The 18,021-nt window shown below is 48.5% G+C and overlaps 1 protein-coding gene across 3 annotated transcripts in view; it reads left to right on the top strand.

Moving 5' to 3' along the window:
* The first annotated feature begins 3,977 nt into the window (after positions 1-3,977).
* JADE2 (jade family PHD finger 2) overlaps positions 3,978-18,021 on the top strand; it is a 71,363-nt gene continuing 57,319 nt past the window's right edge. For 2 of the 3 annotated variants that reach the window (XM_014883404.2, XM_014883401.2), the window contains exons 1-3: positions 3,978-4,331; positions 10,698-10,755; positions 13,172-13,257. In XM_014883404.2, the coding sequence (XP_014738890.1) occupies positions 10,698-10,755; positions 13,172-13,257 (144 nt within the window). In that variant the 5' untranslated portion in view covers positions 3,978-4,331. Of the gene's footprint in view, positions 4,332-6,940; positions 7,012-10,697; positions 10,756-13,171; positions 13,258-18,021 lie in introns of those variants that run through there. The other variant, XM_088173701.1, reaches the window with a different exon arrangement.

Genomic DNA, 18,021 nt, shown 5'->3' with positions numbered 1-18,021 from the left:
TGGAGGAGCTCCCTGCTCCATGGTCCTCCAACACTCAGCCCTGGGGCTGGGTGGATTGCAGTAGGAATAGGCTAAGGGAGCTGAGCTTCCCTGATTTTTTTTTTACTAGCTAATGTCAGAAAATAGAATTGCTCTAAAGATCTTCAAAATGACATTGGGTTTTTGGTCTCTTTGGGGACTACTTGCACTCCCCCATGGACCAGTCCTATCTGTCTGGTTCTCCTGTATTATGGTAATCAAATGTGATGCCAACATGGCAACTGGGCTTTCCTCCTTTCCCTTGACTTCACTGACATTTTCACTGGTCTCAACTCTTTCTGAGAGATTTATTTAAATCAAAATGTTGAAGATGAGCTATTTCATATGCTTCTTCTCCTGAAATTGCTTTAACACTTTCGTAGCTCTAAGGTGAGCCAATTCACTCCTAAAATCCAGATATTCATGCCTAATCACTCCAGCAGGAAGCTCCTCCAAGGTGGGAAAGCAGCCCTGAGGTTTGCAGCATTTTGGGGGACTCAGTGTAAGTGATGGGATTTAACTCTGCAGAACTCATACAAAACTCACAGAGACTCTGTCCTTCACTTCAAAACATCTGTTAATTTTACTTGCGTGCTCATCATGGAAAGGTTGTCTATATTTTTCCTTTCAGGTTTGCAAAAATAAGCACCAGTGAACAAAGATAAAAGAGAAATGTTGCTGGTTTCTTCCCTGGAGATTGTATTTCTTACTTGTTGCATAACTGCTTATTTTAGCATCAATCAGCCAAGCCTTTGTTGTGCAGACAATTCTGTCCTTTTAAAGGATTTGTGCAGTATTGTTTCTTCCAAAATGCTTTTTTTTTGTTGTTTTTATTATTAGATTTATTTCCTTTCCTAGCAAATGCCAACTGACAACACCCTGCAACACCCTGTCAGAGCTCTTCATAAATGTTACATAAATATCATACTATGTAAACTGAGTGTTGTATATAACATATACATAACCTTTCTGGAGAACCATCCATCCAGGCGCTGTCTCGTGTGTCACATTTACGCATTTGTACAAAAGCTGGTTTTAAGTGTGCATACATGGTAGCCAAAAATCTATTAAGGGGAGTATTTAAAAAGCAGAAATGTCCGAACTCCTGGCAGTGCAACTTCATCTACACCCTTTTGCTGAAGCAGAGCAAGACTTTAATTGCACGTTCAGATACTCTTTTCCTTCTGCATCGCTGTGTGTGCAGTGAGATGGTCAGCAAGGGGCTCAGCAATGCCTATTGTTCAGCACATGAGTCTAGGCAGAGCACATTATTCAGCACATTATTAACATGTCTGACCACTTTTGGATTTCAAAGCAATAGAAAGTACTCCAGTATTTCTCTGCAGTTTTGAAAGCAGAAAAAGGTGCTCATGGTCCTGGATGGTAAAAATGTACTGAGGTTGGAACTAGGCACGCTGTGGACCTGCCATGCTGTGCTGTGACCTTCTTTAGAGTGTACACCAGAAATCCTGAAGAAATGGCCCAGAGGGTGGTAAGGCTGTAGCATGCTGTGCAGGACCAGAGGAGGGACCTGCAGGTTCCTCAAAAGACAGAGTTACTAATTTCCTCATGGCTTTTTTAATTTCACTTTCCACTACACTGCCTCAGTGCTTCAGCACCTTCATTAAGCCTCTCCAAAGACTCATTCTGAAGATGGGTCAGAGTGACACATGGATGGATTAAGGTCAGTTTTGACTAATTCAGGGTACTCCATCTGAAAAGCTTAACGTCTGTGTTTTCAGAGCATTTAACATGATACAGCACTTCATACATGCAAGCACAGCACCCACTGCTTACAGCTGCACAAAGATGGATGTCAGCAATTCAGGCTAAAGGTTTCCAGCCATGCACCCGCAGTGGGCAATACAGCCATCAGCAGCCAAAAGTTTGGGTTAATGACTTGTAGTGTTACACACTCTGTGGCAAGGGCACGGAAAGGATCTGCTTCTTTGGGAGAGTTTTATCCTTTTGTCACAATCTGTGCCTTGCAGCCTTTGCATTACTTCTTGGGCAGATGCTGGCTATGCAGATAAAATGAAGATCTGGCCAAAATTTGTTTCCTTTTTGGCTTATGGAACAGATCAGTGCTGTGCAGGTGTCACAGAGAAATCAGATTGTGACAGTGTAACTGAGAACTGCATTAGAGTACATGTGCACAAGAAAATCTCAAGAATTTGGTATGCAATGCCTTGCTTTGGACACTTCTGATGTCCAGCCCAAGTAACACAGTGACCTTCACAATATCCCTTAAGACAGACTGTGCTGTAGGTGAGGTGGGATCTGCAGGTGAAATCCTGTCAGAGGCTTAAAGACAGGGGATGTGTTCATGAATCCCATTGTTCTTGTAATCCCAGGAAACACTTTCTAGCCAGTAGTTGGTGTTTCCTGATCCCTGGGTGGCTGCTGAGAGGGCTCTGACCACCTGAAGCAGCAGGTGCCCCAAGAGCAGCATTTTGAGAGGCATGTTTATTGCTGTGTAGTGAACTGCTCTTCAAAACCCAGTAACATGACAAATTTCGGTGGATTTATCTAAAAGACCATAAAAGGCTACTTCATGCCAAATTTCAAGACCCTGTTTCCAGTGTTAGTCCTAAGAACCACAGCAAGTCCAAGAATGACCAAAGTGATGCTTTTCTCCCACTCTGCTTTCATCCATGGAAGTGCCAAAGGACTTGGAACATTCGGAACACATCCAGACCAGGCTGCCAAGGCAGAAAGTTACAGCCTAATTCATTAAAGTTTGGTAATTTATAAGGAGCCACAATAGGGATGTAAGTTAGGGAGCATCTGGCTATTGTAGCTCTGGTTCCTAATGGTTTTCTATTGGTAATTCACAGTTTTAGGGCTGACCGGCTTAACGAATTGTAAGAGATGATGGCAGATTGTCACTGAAAGAGCCTTTAACTTGAATTTTAATCTTCTGCAGCAATGGTTTAAAACAGTGTAAGCCAACTTCTCTAGGGCCCTTGGCAGTTGGGGAAGATCTACGTTGTACATCCAGTTATTATTATCATGATTTAAGAAGCCGTTTCTATCCCGAAAGCACTGCTGTCGTTGTTTTTAATCCTGCGCAAACCAGCTGGCAACAGGCAGCCCTGAACCACCCAGAGTCCAAAACACCCGTTTGGGGAGCGCACAGCAGGATCCCCCCGCGCGGAGTTGGGCGGCAGCTGCGCCGTTCCGCACCTCTCCGCGGAAACTCTGCGAAGTTTTTTTGGGGGAACACACACACACACACACACACACACACACACACACACACACGCGCACGGGTCGGGGGGGCTCTTCTGTTGCACTTACATCCCCAGCCCCGCCGTTCCTCGCCCCTCCGGAACGGCTACGGTGCCGGAGAGGAGCCTCCGCACTCTCCCCGCGCCCCGGCTGTTCCTACGGCCCCGTGGCCGCGGAACTTTGCAACGCGGGTGCGGAAGGGAGGGGGCAGCTACGCACCGCGGCCCCCGCCCGCCACGCGATGGGCAAGAGCCGTCTTTTTGACGCAGGAGAAATGGCAAATTTTAAGTACGTCATTAATATGGCGCCAAAAGCTTTTTTTTTTAAGTGTAAGCTTTTTTTTTTTAAGGTTGGCGAAGCCGCCCCGTATACGCGTGTGCACAGCGCGAAGAGGGGGAGCGGAGGGGGGGGGCGGGGAGCGTGAGTGTGTGTGTGAGTGTGAGTGCGTGTGCAGGGCTGGGCTGCGGGACGCCAGGGCTGAGGGCGAGAGGCGCTGGGGCTCCGGGCAGCGCCATGGGGCCCCGGCGGCCGACGGGGGGGTGACGCGGGGCGGGCGGCGGCGGCGGCGGCGGCGGCGCGGCCCGCGATGGGACCCGCGCTGCCCGCACCTGGCCCTGCCGCGGCGCCCGGGGAGGGGAGAAGGCGAAGAAATTGAAGATTTGGGGCGGCCGAGGCGGGGGGGGGGGGGGGGTGGGTGGGGGGGGTGGAAGCACCGCCACCATTATCCGTCCCCGCTCCGAAAGTCGCTTCCCCGCCTCCCTGCCGGAGCCGGAGCCCGGGCGGCGGCGGGGCGCGGAGCGCCGGAGGAAGTGCGGGGTGAAAAAGAAAGAGAAACAGGCGGGCAGGGCTCGCCCGGCCGCGGCGGAGCGGCCATCTCGGCTGGGAGCGGGGCCGCATCCATGGAGTTACCGGGCAGGCGCTCCTAAGGAGGGCCCGGGCGGCGCGGCCCCGGCAATGACACCGGATTGAGCCGCCGAGGGGGCTCTCCCGGCCGGGGACTGCGGGAGCATCCCCCGCCCCCGCCTCCTCCCGCCTGTCACCCCAGAGACCGGCGCAACTCCGGGCGGACACTCCTGGCCAAGGTAAAGGCTCGGCGGGGTGGCGGCGGGAGCGGGTTGGGTTTGCAGCGGATGGTTATTTTGCAGCTCCCCCTGGTTTTGCTGTATTTATGTCTCTTTTTATTTATTTTTTCCTCTCCCTCCCCCGGCTGCCGGGCGGGGGATGTGCAGCATTCCCGGGGCGGATGGCGCACTGTGGTCACTCTCCTTTGGAAGTGCGGGAGGGAGGCGGCGGGGACGTAAACAAGAACTTTTCAAGGCTCGGTTCGCCGCTTCACTCCTTTATTCTCCGAATTAATGACTGCGGCAGCGGCCCCGCGTCCTACCCGCCGGGAGAGGAGGGGACTCCCGGACGCCCCGCGGGCTCCGGCGGGCAGCAGGGGCTCGGCGGCGGCAGCGCGCTCGAGAGCGGCGGGGCCGCGGGCGCGGAGCGCTGCGCGGGGCCGGGATGGCGGTGCCCGGGGGCGTGGCGGCTGCCGGCTCCCGCTTGCCCTCCCCTTCCTCCCCCCCTTCCCTTCCCTCCCCACCGCGGGGTTTTCCCCGCCGCCTTCGCCCGCAGCACCGTGCCACTGGATCACCCGCGCTCAGAAACATCCCGCGTCCCGCCGCGCCGTTGTCCCCCCGGGCCGCCTCCCCTTCTCTTCCCGGCCACCTGCCCCCTCCCCAGGCTCCCTCCTGCATCCTTCGGGGAAGCTGGCGGCGCCCGCGCCGCCCCCGCCGCGCTCCTGCCCCTTCCCCACCTGCCGAGCCGCTTCCCAGTCAGGATGCTGGGCTGGGAGCGCCTCCCCGGGCTGTCCCGCTCCCTGGGTGGGAGCAGCGAGCTGGAAGTTGGGAAGCGCTGCAAAGGCGGGAGGCTGCTAAATTGTCAGTCTCGATCGCAATTAGGGGGAAAAAAAAATTCTCTCTCTCCATACCTATACATTGTGAGCGCTTTTTGAGTGGGAAGAGAAGGATGGTATGGCATTCGCAGGGGAAATTCTCAGTGCCGTTTCAGCCCCCACAATGAAAATTGTTTTGAAGGTCTTGAGCCAGGACCCTCCGACCGCTTGGACATTTTTAAGAGGAGATTTTGCTTGGGGGGAAAAAAATCTGATCTCAGCCTTCTCTCTAGGGGTAAGGAGCCCAGCTTTTAGGAATGGTGTTTGACCTTTAAGCATTTATTGGCTACTGGGGTTAAAATAAGCTTGAGATAGGAGTAAAAATAGCTTGCAGAAAGGTTAAATCGAAGGTTAAATATGTTTTTCTTAAGAAAATTGAGGCTGATTTTCAAAAATACAGGCTTAGAGCAAAGGGTGGAGGGTAAACGTTGAGGGGTCTGTAGGCAAGGAGATGCAATTCCTTTACAGTATTGATGTCTGCTGATAGTGTTTGACAACCAAGTTCTGAAAGTTGGTGGGTGGGTGGTCCTTCAGATCAGGTCTGGTCTTTACCTTTCTGTGGGTTTTCACAAAAGATTGGAGTGTCTGTAGCTCCTGTTGATATCTTCTGAGTTTTTTATATTCAAGAGACCTGCAGGGTGGGGCAGCTGGCTCGGTATGGAGCTGTGCCTGGTGTCCCTTCTCGTGCCCTGTGTCCCTGCCTGCACCTTCCCCTGCAAGGCAGGGGTAGCCCCAGTGCCCCCAGTAACCTTTCTGTTTACCTGTGCTCTGTCTGGGCTTGCTAAAGCAAAAAATAGGTAATTAGAAGGTAACGAGTCAAAAGGGGCAAGTAAAATTATAAATGGGAGTAGTAAAGAAAAAAAAATCCCCTTGTAGATGTGGAGAAAGGCAAAGCACAGGAAGTAAAGTAAACGAGGGCTTGTTTTCTTTTAAATTGAAATGAGATTAAATTTTGCCCCGAGGAGCCAAGACAGCAAAGTTGATAGGGAGGAGAGGAGGGAGGGCTTACTCCTTACCTGGGCACCTGAGCTTTTGCTGTGAAGCTGGAGCTGGCAGCAGCCTGTAGAGGAGGTGAGGGACAGACGAGTCCCGGCAGGCAGGGGCAGGCTCCTGCCCAGAAAATGGTTGTTCTAGGTACCAGGATCCTGCCCTTTAGCGTTCACGCTTTGCAGGGCTATCAGGGAGGTTAGGAAAAGCTTCCTCCCAGATGTAGGGGCTGAGCACCATGATTTGCTGCAGGTCTTGTTGTCCCCGCTGCTGTGCATCCTTTGGTTCAAAAGATTGCTCTTCTGTTACTATGAAATTGGGGCTGTGCCAATTTGGGGGATGCTGCTGCTATCTCAGAGCCTCCTGTAGCAGCACTTGGCTCCAGAATTTGTTCATGGGAAAAGGCAATGGGACAAGGACAACCCTCCCACGGTGTACAGACTGGGATGTTCCAGCCCTCCACCCTTTTTATTAGACTTTCTAACAGCTGGCTGGTGTTCCTAGACATAGGAAAAACACTTTTAAGGCTGAGGGGATGCGTGAGGAGCAACCCCATGGCTCGGTGTCAGCCGGCGGGCACAGGCACTGGGACGGATGCAGGACGGCGTCCCCGGCGCGGGGTCGGTGGCCGGAGCCGTGTGCGTGCCGCTGGGGGCACTATCTTCTGTTTGTGTTCCTTTTCTGGGCTGGAAGAACAAACAGGGAAGTGGTTTTTCTGCAGTCTCATTGCAGCTCACAAACAGAGCACATCATTCAGCCGGTGTTGCTCACAGCGTCAGAGGTGACGGCACGGGGACCGAGCGAGGCGCATCCCTCAACCGCGGGGAGGCTGGGAAGAGGTGATGACCAAATACTTTTTTTTTTTCTTTTTTTTTTTTCCTGCAACTTATGCAGGTTTCTGTGCCTATTCCCTGTGGAAGTGGGGAGCACAGGCATCTATGAATTTCTCTATTTGCTTGCCACAATTCAGAATAATTCGTTCTTGGAAACTGTGGAAACAGCCTCAGCACAGGGTGCTAGGATGCCACAAAAAATCTCCAAATCGCACGTGGGCTTGATGTGCAGATGAGTTTGCAGGGAGCTGGGAAGCATCAGGGGGTTCCCCAGAGCACAGGGCTCGTGGAGGGGTCTGCAGGGAAAGATTTCTGTACTAGCTGAAGGCTGGATGAGGCGTTTCGGTTTAGTGTGGATGGGAGTGGGTGCCTGTATCTGGCATCCTGCCCAGTTGAGCTCAGGATCTGGGCACAGGCATCTCTGTGTGCCAGGAGTAGTTGCGTTCACCTCTCCCCGGTTGCATGGGCTGGGCAAAATTGCATTCCCAACAGCTCCTCTCCAATCTTCCCCTACTGTGAGGCAGGACCAGACAGCCTCAGGCCATCATCTCCATTTTAACACAAATCGTGGTGCTAATTTGTCCAAGGACATAGTGATTTACATGTGTTTAGGCTGATGAAGGGCCATCATCTTCCTTGATTTAGCATTTATCTGCATTTCTCAGCTTGAACAAAGGCAATGCTAAACCTGTGTTGGTTTGCAAGCAGTTCAGTTTTTGGTTTCAAGGCATTAGCCAGGGCTATGCCTGTGGATTTAAGTTGCAGACACTTCAGGGGGATGTTCATTTGCTTATAAAAGAAATCCACATCTGTTTCTGTTTGAATTTTTTAAGCAAGCCTGCATAGAAACCTTTCACTTGGTTTTTGACTCTGTAAAAACTAGATTTTGGGCGAAGTTTGACCTAACAGTGACCTTTTCAAAGTATTACAAATTTTTTTGGTATTTGTTTAGGACTTTATTAAAGATGCCATGTGGGGAATGGATCAGTTAAAGGTGAAATTAACTTCTAATGTAAACAAAAGATTTTGGAGCAGAGACCATATTTTGTGGGGACTTAAGTTGCTCAGTAGTTCACCAACTGAATTGCTCCTGAGAGCTTTTGGGAGCTGAAGCTCCAGCCCTGGGAGGGATGTTGGGCAGTAGGTCCTATCTTCGCCCCCCGCCCCTCGGCGTCCACTGCCCCCTGCCCCCCGGCGGGTACCAAAACGGTGCTCAGCCACCATCCATCACACTTCATAACTCTGGGATACAGGTGGGGAAACCGCCCAAATAACCCTTCTACGGTAAATTCCTCTCTTAAGTACCAGCGGTTTACTACTGTTTGGCTGCTCAGGATGGGTCCCTCAGAAAACAGTATCTTTTTAGCACGGCCTGGAATGTTACCATTTCCTGGAATGGCCTGGTTTTGGCCAAAACTTTTGCTCCCTTCAGGCACATAGTGCCTTGTGTGCCATACCCTGCCCAGCCTTTCAGTGCTGCTGTTCAGATGTCAGTACTTTTCTCAAGGCAGAATTTCATTCAGAAATTTAATGCTGTTTGGTTTGGAGGATGCTGTCTTGGATCCTGCCAAACAATGGCAAAATGATTTACTGAAGTACAGACGCTATTTTTACCTGGAATATGAACCACTTCTGCATGTGAATATCAATTTATCTTGTTGCGTGGAGAATGCGTTATTCTGTAGGCAACTGTAGGACAGAAGCAGGATGCAGGGACCAAGTTCAGTTAGAGAGATGATCAGTGCATCGCACATATGTCAGCCAAAACCAGTGCTAGCCTCCTGCTGCCTGTGCTGAGCATTGATTTCAAATCTTTTTCCCTGCCTTGGAAGGAGAGTGATGTCAGTGATGCTGTCTTGCTGTAAAAGCAAAGATGGGAAACCTGGGAAATCTCACTGGCTATCAGTAGCATTCCTTTGCTTCAGCTCAGGTGGGTTTTTTTTCCCTTCTCTTGTCTTTGGCTTATTTAATCTCTGTGATTAGGAACTCCAGAATCAATAAAAGCATTGCTCTGTCTTTGCGCTCCAATTGTCTGTTTGCCGCTTCAGACCAGTAGGAACCAGTTTAAAAGGTTGAGGTAGGATTTTCACTAAAAGTAAGTAAGCTGCAGTTAGAGCTATCTTCAATTTCATTTCCCCTAAGCAAAATCTTATGGCTACTTGGAACAAGGCTCGTTTAATAGCATCTGTTTTCCATTGAATCACTGGGGGAAAAGTATTGATATTGCCATATTCTTAGGGAGTGTTTTAAGTCACATTTTGACAGAGCAATGCCTTACCACAACACTGATAGTTAAAATGTTTAGGATATTTTGTAGTATTTTCCCTTATAATGCTGTGATTGCACATATATTTTAAAATACATCTATTACAAAGTTTTTATATACTTATGTGGAACATTTCCTGATATATGGGGAGAAATGTCATCCTCTAGTTTGCTATACCAGTCTCTTTGCTGTCTGGACCTGCTGCAACCAAAGCACCCAAACCCAGTGTTTCATTATCCTTTCCACTTACCATTTGTGGAAGCAATAGTGGGTATGACATATGGACACATTCAGATTCTTCGAAAATATCTCAAAAAATACATGGAAGATTGCCATGAGGTTAAGATTGTTTTCTGTGGATGTATTTTGGCTTACTGCCTGTTGTATAGTTGTCTGGTCCACAGGTAGCTCTTTACATCCAGAGCTGCCCAAGCCCTGTATTGGGGGCCACGTTGATCAACCACCCAGCCACCTTGGTAAAATTTGGATCTACAAAAGTTAAAATGTCTTTCTTCTTTTTTTTTTCCCTGAGGCACGCACTTTGAGTTCCAACTGCTTGGTTCCCAAGGGTTCAGGAGAACCTGCTGATTTTAAGCGCTCCTGTAGCTTGTTCAAAGTCTCAAAGCGAATCAGCTGAGCTTGAAACGGGTCTCCTCATCAGCACAGTGGTAGCTGCTGCTGTGATTTTAGCTCTGAGAGGATGAGAGGTCACAGCAACTGTGCAGAAGCCACTTGCTCACCCCTGGGAGCTCTGGTGCCAGCAGTGCTGCTGGGGGCAGGTCCTGGCAGGGCAGTGTGCAGTGATGGGAAGTGCTTCAGGCTGACCTATGTGATAGATACTCTTCTTAAAAGAGTCTAAAAAGTCTTGAAAGAAGTAGATACCGGCTGAATGGGAAGATGAGTCAGAGGGTAAAGCCCCAGGCTTGTGGTATACAGGGGTTCTCTTCAGCTCTGGGATGCTTTTACTTCCCCCTACAGACATACCGAGAGTGTGCAGTTTCCATTCTTCTGTTTTCACACTTCTTAACTTTGCAGCTCGCACAGGTGGTTCAGAGGACATCTGGTAGGGCATCCTCTGGTCCCTGTTGGAGCTTCTTCCCTTGGCAGTGCTCTTGCAGACAAAGAGACATTTGGCTGCAAATATTGCATAGACAAATTTCCATGCAAAGCTGAGTGATCGAAAGGCACCCACTGTAACTACTGGAAGCAGGAAGTTTCATAGAAAGACAATTAAAGTGGTTTTTTTTTAATCCAAGAGAATTGTTTTCTTCTGGCTTTTTTCAGCCTTTGGGTAGTTGTCTGTCCTGAGGTTAAGGACTGACTGGTGCTGGGATAAGAGGGTGTGCAAATATTCAGATAGCACTGCTTTGGTGCTAAGATGAGTTTTCTCGACACAAAGTGTAATGTTCAATTTCTTTTGTTACAGATGGAAGAAAAACGACGCAAGTACTCCATCAGCAGTGATAACTCAGACACCACTGACAGTAAGACCTTTAATTCAAAGCTTTGAAAAGATTCACTTCCAGCAGTCAAAATGCTTGAATAATTACTTTGCAAAGAGTGGAGGAAACTGCATTTACTGGGAAGTCTCTGCACAATGAATAGTGTGCAAGGCTGGGTTTATCAGAAATGCAGCAACAAGCTGATATCAATTTATTTAAGCACTTGGCTGTGGCTCCTCTTAGCAGATGAGAATATCTCCCTCTGTCAGGAGTCTGGGTGTGAGGAGAGCTGCTGATTGCAGATGTGCTAATGAAGCGGCAAACACCCTTTGTAGATGAGTTGTCCTTTCCTGTGAGCTGCAGCCTGAGACTAGTTTGCTCTTGATTTGGGTTGTACCAGGGGAAAGGGAAGTTTTTACTGGAGTCAAACTGGAGCCGCGTTGTTCCCTTTTTGCAAAGTGAAGAGTGATGTGGGGAAAGGGTAAGGCTCAAGCCAGCAAAACTTGCAAGCCCACGCTTGCTTTTCAGCATCTACCTCACTTCATCCTCATTCAGGAAGGCACAGAAGCCTGTGTTCAACAATAAACATGTGCAAATGTGCTGAATTTTAGCTATAAATAGAGCACTCTCCTCTCCCACTTATCCCAGGGTTTCACCCACTGCAGACATACCGCAGTGCTTTCAAGGCACCAGCGTAATCCCTTGTCTGGACTCTGGAGTTTCTTACTAGTTGCTCTTGGTTTCCTACAAATGTCACAGTAATTTCATCTGGGCTGTGCTGGCAATTTGCTCTCCACACTTTACAGGATCTGGCTGCTGGATATCCGAGAACAAAAGGGACTTTACTAAAGACACTTAACTTCTGGGCTTTTTCCTAACAGGATGATGGAGATATTACAGGGGGTTATGCAAAGGTTGATCTTGCTGGGTTTGGCTGCTGTTCCCACAGCTTTAGCCAAAATAATTGTCAGTTTGCACCACAACTGCCAACTGGAACCTGCTGTTTGGCTGCCAGTGGGGACCCCCATCCTGCTGAAGCCCTGGGGGACCTGGGGGCTGAGCTATGCCTATAGAAAGTGTTTCAGGCTCTCAACACCACTCGCTTCTCCTAAAATGAAACATCTCTATCTCAGAAAGGGGTTTGTTTTGGAAGCCATGCTCCAAACTTCCCATTTCCTAATCCCTAGATGCTCAAAAGCTTATGGAACTGAGCTGTGCTCGCTGGTTTCACCGCCTTTCGGGGGTAAGGCATCTTTAATCATGGTATTAAACAACATAGCCTTATCTCTATGGGACTTGGATATTTATGCTGCAGGTGATATCTGAGCTGTTGACAAATGCTCTCCTTCTGGATAGTTGTAAACAGAGTGGTGACCTTATTTTTCATGCCTCTGCCGGGAAACAGTAGTTGTGTTATCCAAGCCTGAATAGCTGTAGCATCACACTGTAGCTTGAGAAGAAGGGGCTAGGTGGAAATTAGTGTCTGATCTCTCCATGAAAGCTGTGGAGCTACTGCTGTTGCACTCCTTGGAGCAGCTCGCTGAGTAAAGCAGTGTGTCCATGGGGCTACAGCATAGGGATGTCTGCCCTGGGCTTTGTCTACACAGTCCTGTTATGCTCAGAAATGGTACAAAGCATTTCATTTATATGGAACTCTGTTTAGTAACATCTGGCCTGACATTTCAAAGAACAAGCTGCCTTTTGGGAACAGGTAATGCCCCCATATTTGGTCTTCATTTTGTGAAGTACAAGAAAGTGCACTGCAAGTAAAGAATACAGGTTGAGCTGGTGCATCTTCCCCTGCCAGGAAAAGTAGGCATGTGAAATTTACCTGGGCTCAGCTGCCTGAGCTGGTAGAAGAACAGATGTTTCCCACTGCAGTGGTACCTCAGCCTTGTGCCTGAGTCAGCTCAGCTTCTGGCCAGAGCCCTTCCCGACATCTGCGTACATGGCTCCATTCCGTTTGGATGTTGCTTATGTGCACAGTTGTTTCCTCCTATTTAGCCCTCCAAGGATAAAATCAGTGTTAAATAGGTCTATTGCTAGTTACTTTGTTGCAACCTCACAGAAACATTTTTATATACTGGACTATGGAGGGGTCCTCCTATACAGAAGACTGAATTGTCATCTTTATTATACAGAAATTCCAATAATGAGTTTGTTATTTATTATTAACAAATACAGACTTACATTTAAGTGATAATCACACAAATGGGTTGGAAATAAAGATCAGTAATGTAGTGGTTCCTGCACATTTCAGGCTTTAGCTGTCCTTCCCTTTTGGGAGTAGCAGCAATGGTGATGATACTGCACAAAAAAAAAGCCATGTCAAGGTATAATTCCATTTTAATGCTGATCCAAAGTGTTGGTTGAGGCTGGAGCAGTGGGGCTGGTGACAAAGGTAAGGAAAAGCTTTGACTCTTTCGCATGTAACCTGTCTCTGTTGTCTTGTTTGTAGGTCACACCACATCCATCTCCAGATGCTCCAAAATTCCGAATACCAAATCCCCCTGGTCACGGCAGAAAGAGAAGAAGCCCTCTGAGGTACGTGGACTTTTAAGTTTTTCCCAGAGGAGAGTTTTTCCGTGGGACTATACGTGGCCAGATGTGGCAACCAGCGTGCCCATGGGCAGTGGATGCTAGGACAAGGTATCCCTGAGAAGCCAGAGCCCATGTTGCAGAGCCACAACTCCCAACAGCAGAACAGCAGTGTCAACTCCATCTCTCCTGGAGAGAGAGCTGATGGGGATACGCGATGAGTATCTCTGGTGAAGGGTGGGAGGTCCTTGTGCCTGAAACCACTGGGGTCCTTGTGCTCACTCCATCCCTATTGGGGCAAGAGAAGTTAAGTTTGGTGGAGTTACTGGGAGGTCCTACAGTACTGGGGTGTCTGTATCCCAATATTCCCTGGTTTGGGTGCCCTCCTGGGTGCCCTTTTATTAATGGTACAGGTCATAGCACTGATGGCATGGGAGGGTGATGGGGAGACTCCTCCCTCTGAATGAGTGGGAGGCATGGAGAGCCGTGAAATGAAAGAAAGCACAACTGAGTTGCAGATTGTGTTGTATTGGTTTCCCCTTGTCACAAGGCTCAAGAATATTAAGCTGAGGCCATCAGTGTCTGACCTTGCTGCAGGATTTTCCCTTGCTGATATGGGCAGTGCTGCCCATTCTGGGGACACTGCTCAAGTTCACCTGCTGACTCTGTAGTGCAGGGTCTGGGCCTTGGGTGGGAGGAGCTCTTTGTCCCCAGGACTGTGCTGGAAGGGGTGGTGCTGTGTTCTGTTTTCCTTTTGTGCCTCGGATACATTTCCACTAGCCATGGAAACTCTACCAGGCATGAGCTGCTGTTGTAGCAACCGCGGTGTTTGGCAGTGGTCATCTTCATTTCAGCAGCAGCGTGAGCAAAACCAGAGGGACATTGTTCTCACATTCCCTTCCCTCTGGACTCTGGAGTCAAACAGTGCTAAGTTTAGAAGCAAATGAAGCTGGCATGGTTCATATGAACTCCCCAAGTCCTCCCTGTGTCACCTCTCCTGATGCTGTGGCCTGGTGAGCACAAACCTCTATAACATCCTCGTTTTGCATCAAGCAGAGTAGAGATTTTGAGGTTTTCCTGTGGTCACTGCCTGAATTACAGCTGCACTTGGTTCTTACTGCTCTGACAGGTTTACATTGGTATATCTGTGTTGGCAAAGCACACAGACTGAAAAAGTTTAAGTTATTTGTGCATTGGGTAAAGAGAGGGACTGGAAAACTGTTACTACCAGCTGAGTTAGTTGGAAATACTCCACAGAGCAAGAACCCGGGGTGCAGATGTCACTGACTGCTAACGAGGCTGTTGGAAAATTGAATATTAGCACTGGTGATGTGGGTTTTGGTTATAGATGTGTCTCTCAGTGTGGGTGCAGGGGAAATTTCTGTAAGCTGAATCCTTACAGATTTACTTACAGACTAACTGGAAAGTGAAGCATTTTGGGTATCTCCTCCTCCTGTGACACCGTTACCCCTCTCTGAAATAACTGCCCATCCCTGCTCCTGATGTGTCCATAAAGGCCTTGTGTGAGCCCTTTTGGTTCTGTCAGGAGTCCCTGCCACAGAGATGCTTCATGTTAGATGTGAGAGGATGTGACTCCTGCCATGACAGTGTCATAGGTGCCACCCTCCTGCTGCCCAGTAAAATTCTCATATAAAGACACATTTCTGTCTTTTTTATGAATTAATTTAATCAGCCATCTATGATTTTACCTGGCTGTTACTGAATATAAGTCCGAGATTCCAAGTGGAAATGCTTCTGAACTTGAATGGTAAGACCTGCATCCAAGTTTCTGCTCTACAATAGCTGGAGTGAAAATTAGATCTTAGTCTCTGGCACCTGGGAGACATCAGATGCCTGCAGAGGGCTCATCTCTCTGCTTACTGCTTTACTATCCGTTGAGGAGCATTCTCAGTAAAATGTAGCTGTGGAGCAAATAAAGTAGAGCAAAACCTGAACGGTGCCCAGCTTAGCAACAGTTGGGATAGAAAGTCGATCTCTCTGGCTTATCTAAACTGAAACTCCAGGGGAATTTGGGGAGGCGATGTGTGATTACTCTCAAGCTGGAGTTTGGCCAGGATGCTCAAGCTGACAAACCATTTTTTACAAAAGCATGGTGGGCACACAAGCAGATGTAGCATGAGATAGATCTCAGCTGTGCTCCCCTCACTGAATTGCCCCTGCACTTGCTAGTGTCTTGGTCTGCTGGAAATCAATACTAGCTGAAACTCAGGGGTCAGGAGATGGCTGGAGGTTGGATATAGTATCACCCCAGGACCTGCAGCAGTACAGGGAGATGGTTTGGAGGTCACTCCAGTATGAATTTCTTCTCCAACAGCATCTTCTAAACTTTTCCATGAGTGACCCAACTTCTCTTTCTGTGAGCACCCATGAATGTATCTGGTCCATGTGTGGGATGTGCTGCTTATCATCTGTGAAGCACTGCGGGGTTTGGCACATCCTTTGAGGAACACTGGAGGATTTCAGGCATAGGCTGGGACAGGCATCATGTCCTGTTGGAGCAAGTACTGAGAAATGTAAAACACAAACTGCGCCATCAAACTACTTCACATGAAATAGTGAATCACCTTTTCTTTTGTCCATCCTGCGGTGGATGGTAACCACAGGAGAATAATAGGGAGAGCAGAATTAATGTATTAGCAAGTATTGGACCCCCAGCCATTTTGGGTCTAGACACGTCTTTTCAAACAATAACTCAAACTCCAGGTTTACACATGGCTTGCAGCTTTATCAAGAGCTGCAGTGGGTGTAGGCATGTCCTGAGGGATGGCCATGCTGGATGATGGGTTGGGGAAGTGGAGTTCATGTGTGTGTGGACCCACCAACCTGTCCTGCCCTTCTCTAAGTCATGTCCCCATTTCTCTGGGAGCTGCTGTCCCAGAGAAACTTGCATTTCTCTTGACAACCTGGGCAGGAGATAAAAAAAATCAAAAGCATAGTGTTACATAGTTATTAGTCAGGTCAGGGGGTGATGTTTATTATGAAAGACTCTGTGAGAAGGGATTAACTATACGCATTAAAACCCATCCGATACAAGGCATCTGGAAAAACAAGCTTCTTAACGTGGAAAAGTACTGAACTGTTTGTAAACATTCACGAAGGGACCATTGCCAGGGAGGGTGATTATATTTATCTGTGCCTGTCACAGGGCTCTGCCCAGGCTCTTTCCTGACTGTCCCAGGCACCAGGCCTCTGTCTTGGCTCTCTCAGTTGCAGAGGTGACAGTTGTCCTCCTCTGCCCCTTGCCTGGGCAGCAGAGCCATTGGGGCTAAAACCTGATGCTGATGGTGCCCTGGGCACAGCTCTGCTGCACTGCTTTGCCTGAAGGCAGAGGATGAATGTGGGCAGCTGCCAACAGCTTCTTGCATCTGCAGTGATAGCAGTACCAATCTGGTGATTTTAATTAATGTCATTACTGCTTGTTTGTCTCTTAACTTGTCTGCAAATGGAGCATGGTAGCTGGTACTCATCTCCCTGGGTCCCTGAAAGGAGCTGCTGGTCATGCTCTCCACCCTGGGAGCTGGAAGGAGGGAATGCTTGCTCAGGTTATCCCTGCTGTGGATCTGAATCTGCAGCAGAGAGTAAGACATGCCTGAAGGATGGATTTCTGCTTCTGTTAGTGGCACATTAGTACAATCCTGCCCCGGCTGTAGAGCTGCTGGGGATGTGAGCATGAGCCTCGCTGGTTTGACTGCAGTCATCAAGCCTCTCTCCTGTTCCTGACAGGGAACAGTTGTCAGTGTCTAAGGAGAGAATCTAAGAACAAGGCAAGTGTGTAATGATAGTTGCTGGTTCTATCTGCCAGCTCCCAGCCATCAGTAGCCTGGGGACTCCCTCGGATGCTGTCTCTGAGTCACTGCTTTAGCTGCCATGTTAGTCATTACCTGCAGAGCTATTCAGATCCACAGTGCTCACCTGCACTGCTGGAATATATTTTGGAGGGGCAAAAGCCTGGGTTTTTTTGTGCAGAACACTTGCCTGTCAGCCCTGCAGCCATCCTTTCTCAGCTGAAGAGCCCTGTGCAGTCTTAGCCGTGGTGTGCAGGTGCTGTTCATCTCACTGGACATCCTCATTGACCTTCTCCCTCACTCCAGACCTTCGGTAGGCGAGGGGATTGCAGCTGCAGGCAGGGCTTAGGATGAAGGTGAAACCACAGATTTATACAATTTACATTATTTTCTGCTTGCCTTGTTTAGATACTGCTTCCGTGTTTTGAAAGGTGCCTTTTTCTATCTCTTTACAAGGATTTAACTCTTTTCCCGTCTAAAAAGTAATTCTTACTGCATTGGATCATGTTTTTTTCCTCCTGCATTTAGGTATATAATGAGCCAGTGCAATATGAATTTAGTTCCTGTACTCTTCTATACTTGGAGAAGAGCTTTAATGCATGTGGCCAAGCAAGACTGGACGTGCTTTTATGGGGCTGGATGAAAAGAAAATCCCTCTCTGTTGAAAGGTTTGACTGCAGTTTGGCTTTAACTGCAGTTTGACTTTGTCAGTTTTCCCTTGCCAGCATGGGGGTAACAGATTAAAACCATTCTGAATGCTGAGAAGGGCTGGACAAAATTGCTTCTTGTTCCTATTTTGAGTTCTGTTGTTCATTGAATCTTTAACATCCAGCATTTCAAGAGGAAACAGGACTAGATGAAGAGATAGGAGGCTGGCTCCCCAAATGAACATGGGAGTTCAGGATTTCTTCCCCCACAGGCAGATAATACATGGTCGCACACACACTCCTGGCATCACCACATT

The sequence above is a fragment of the Sturnus vulgaris genome, chromosome 15, assembly GCF_052056855.1.
Source record: "Sturnus vulgaris isolate bStuVul1 chromosome 15, bStuVul1.hap1, whole genome shotgun sequence".
Lineage (NCBI taxonomy): Eukaryota > Metazoa > Chordata > Aves > Passeriformes > Sturnidae > Sturnus > Sturnus vulgaris.
Note: the sequence above shows the minus strand (reverse complement) of the source record. Positions and strands in the feature narration are given on the sequence as shown.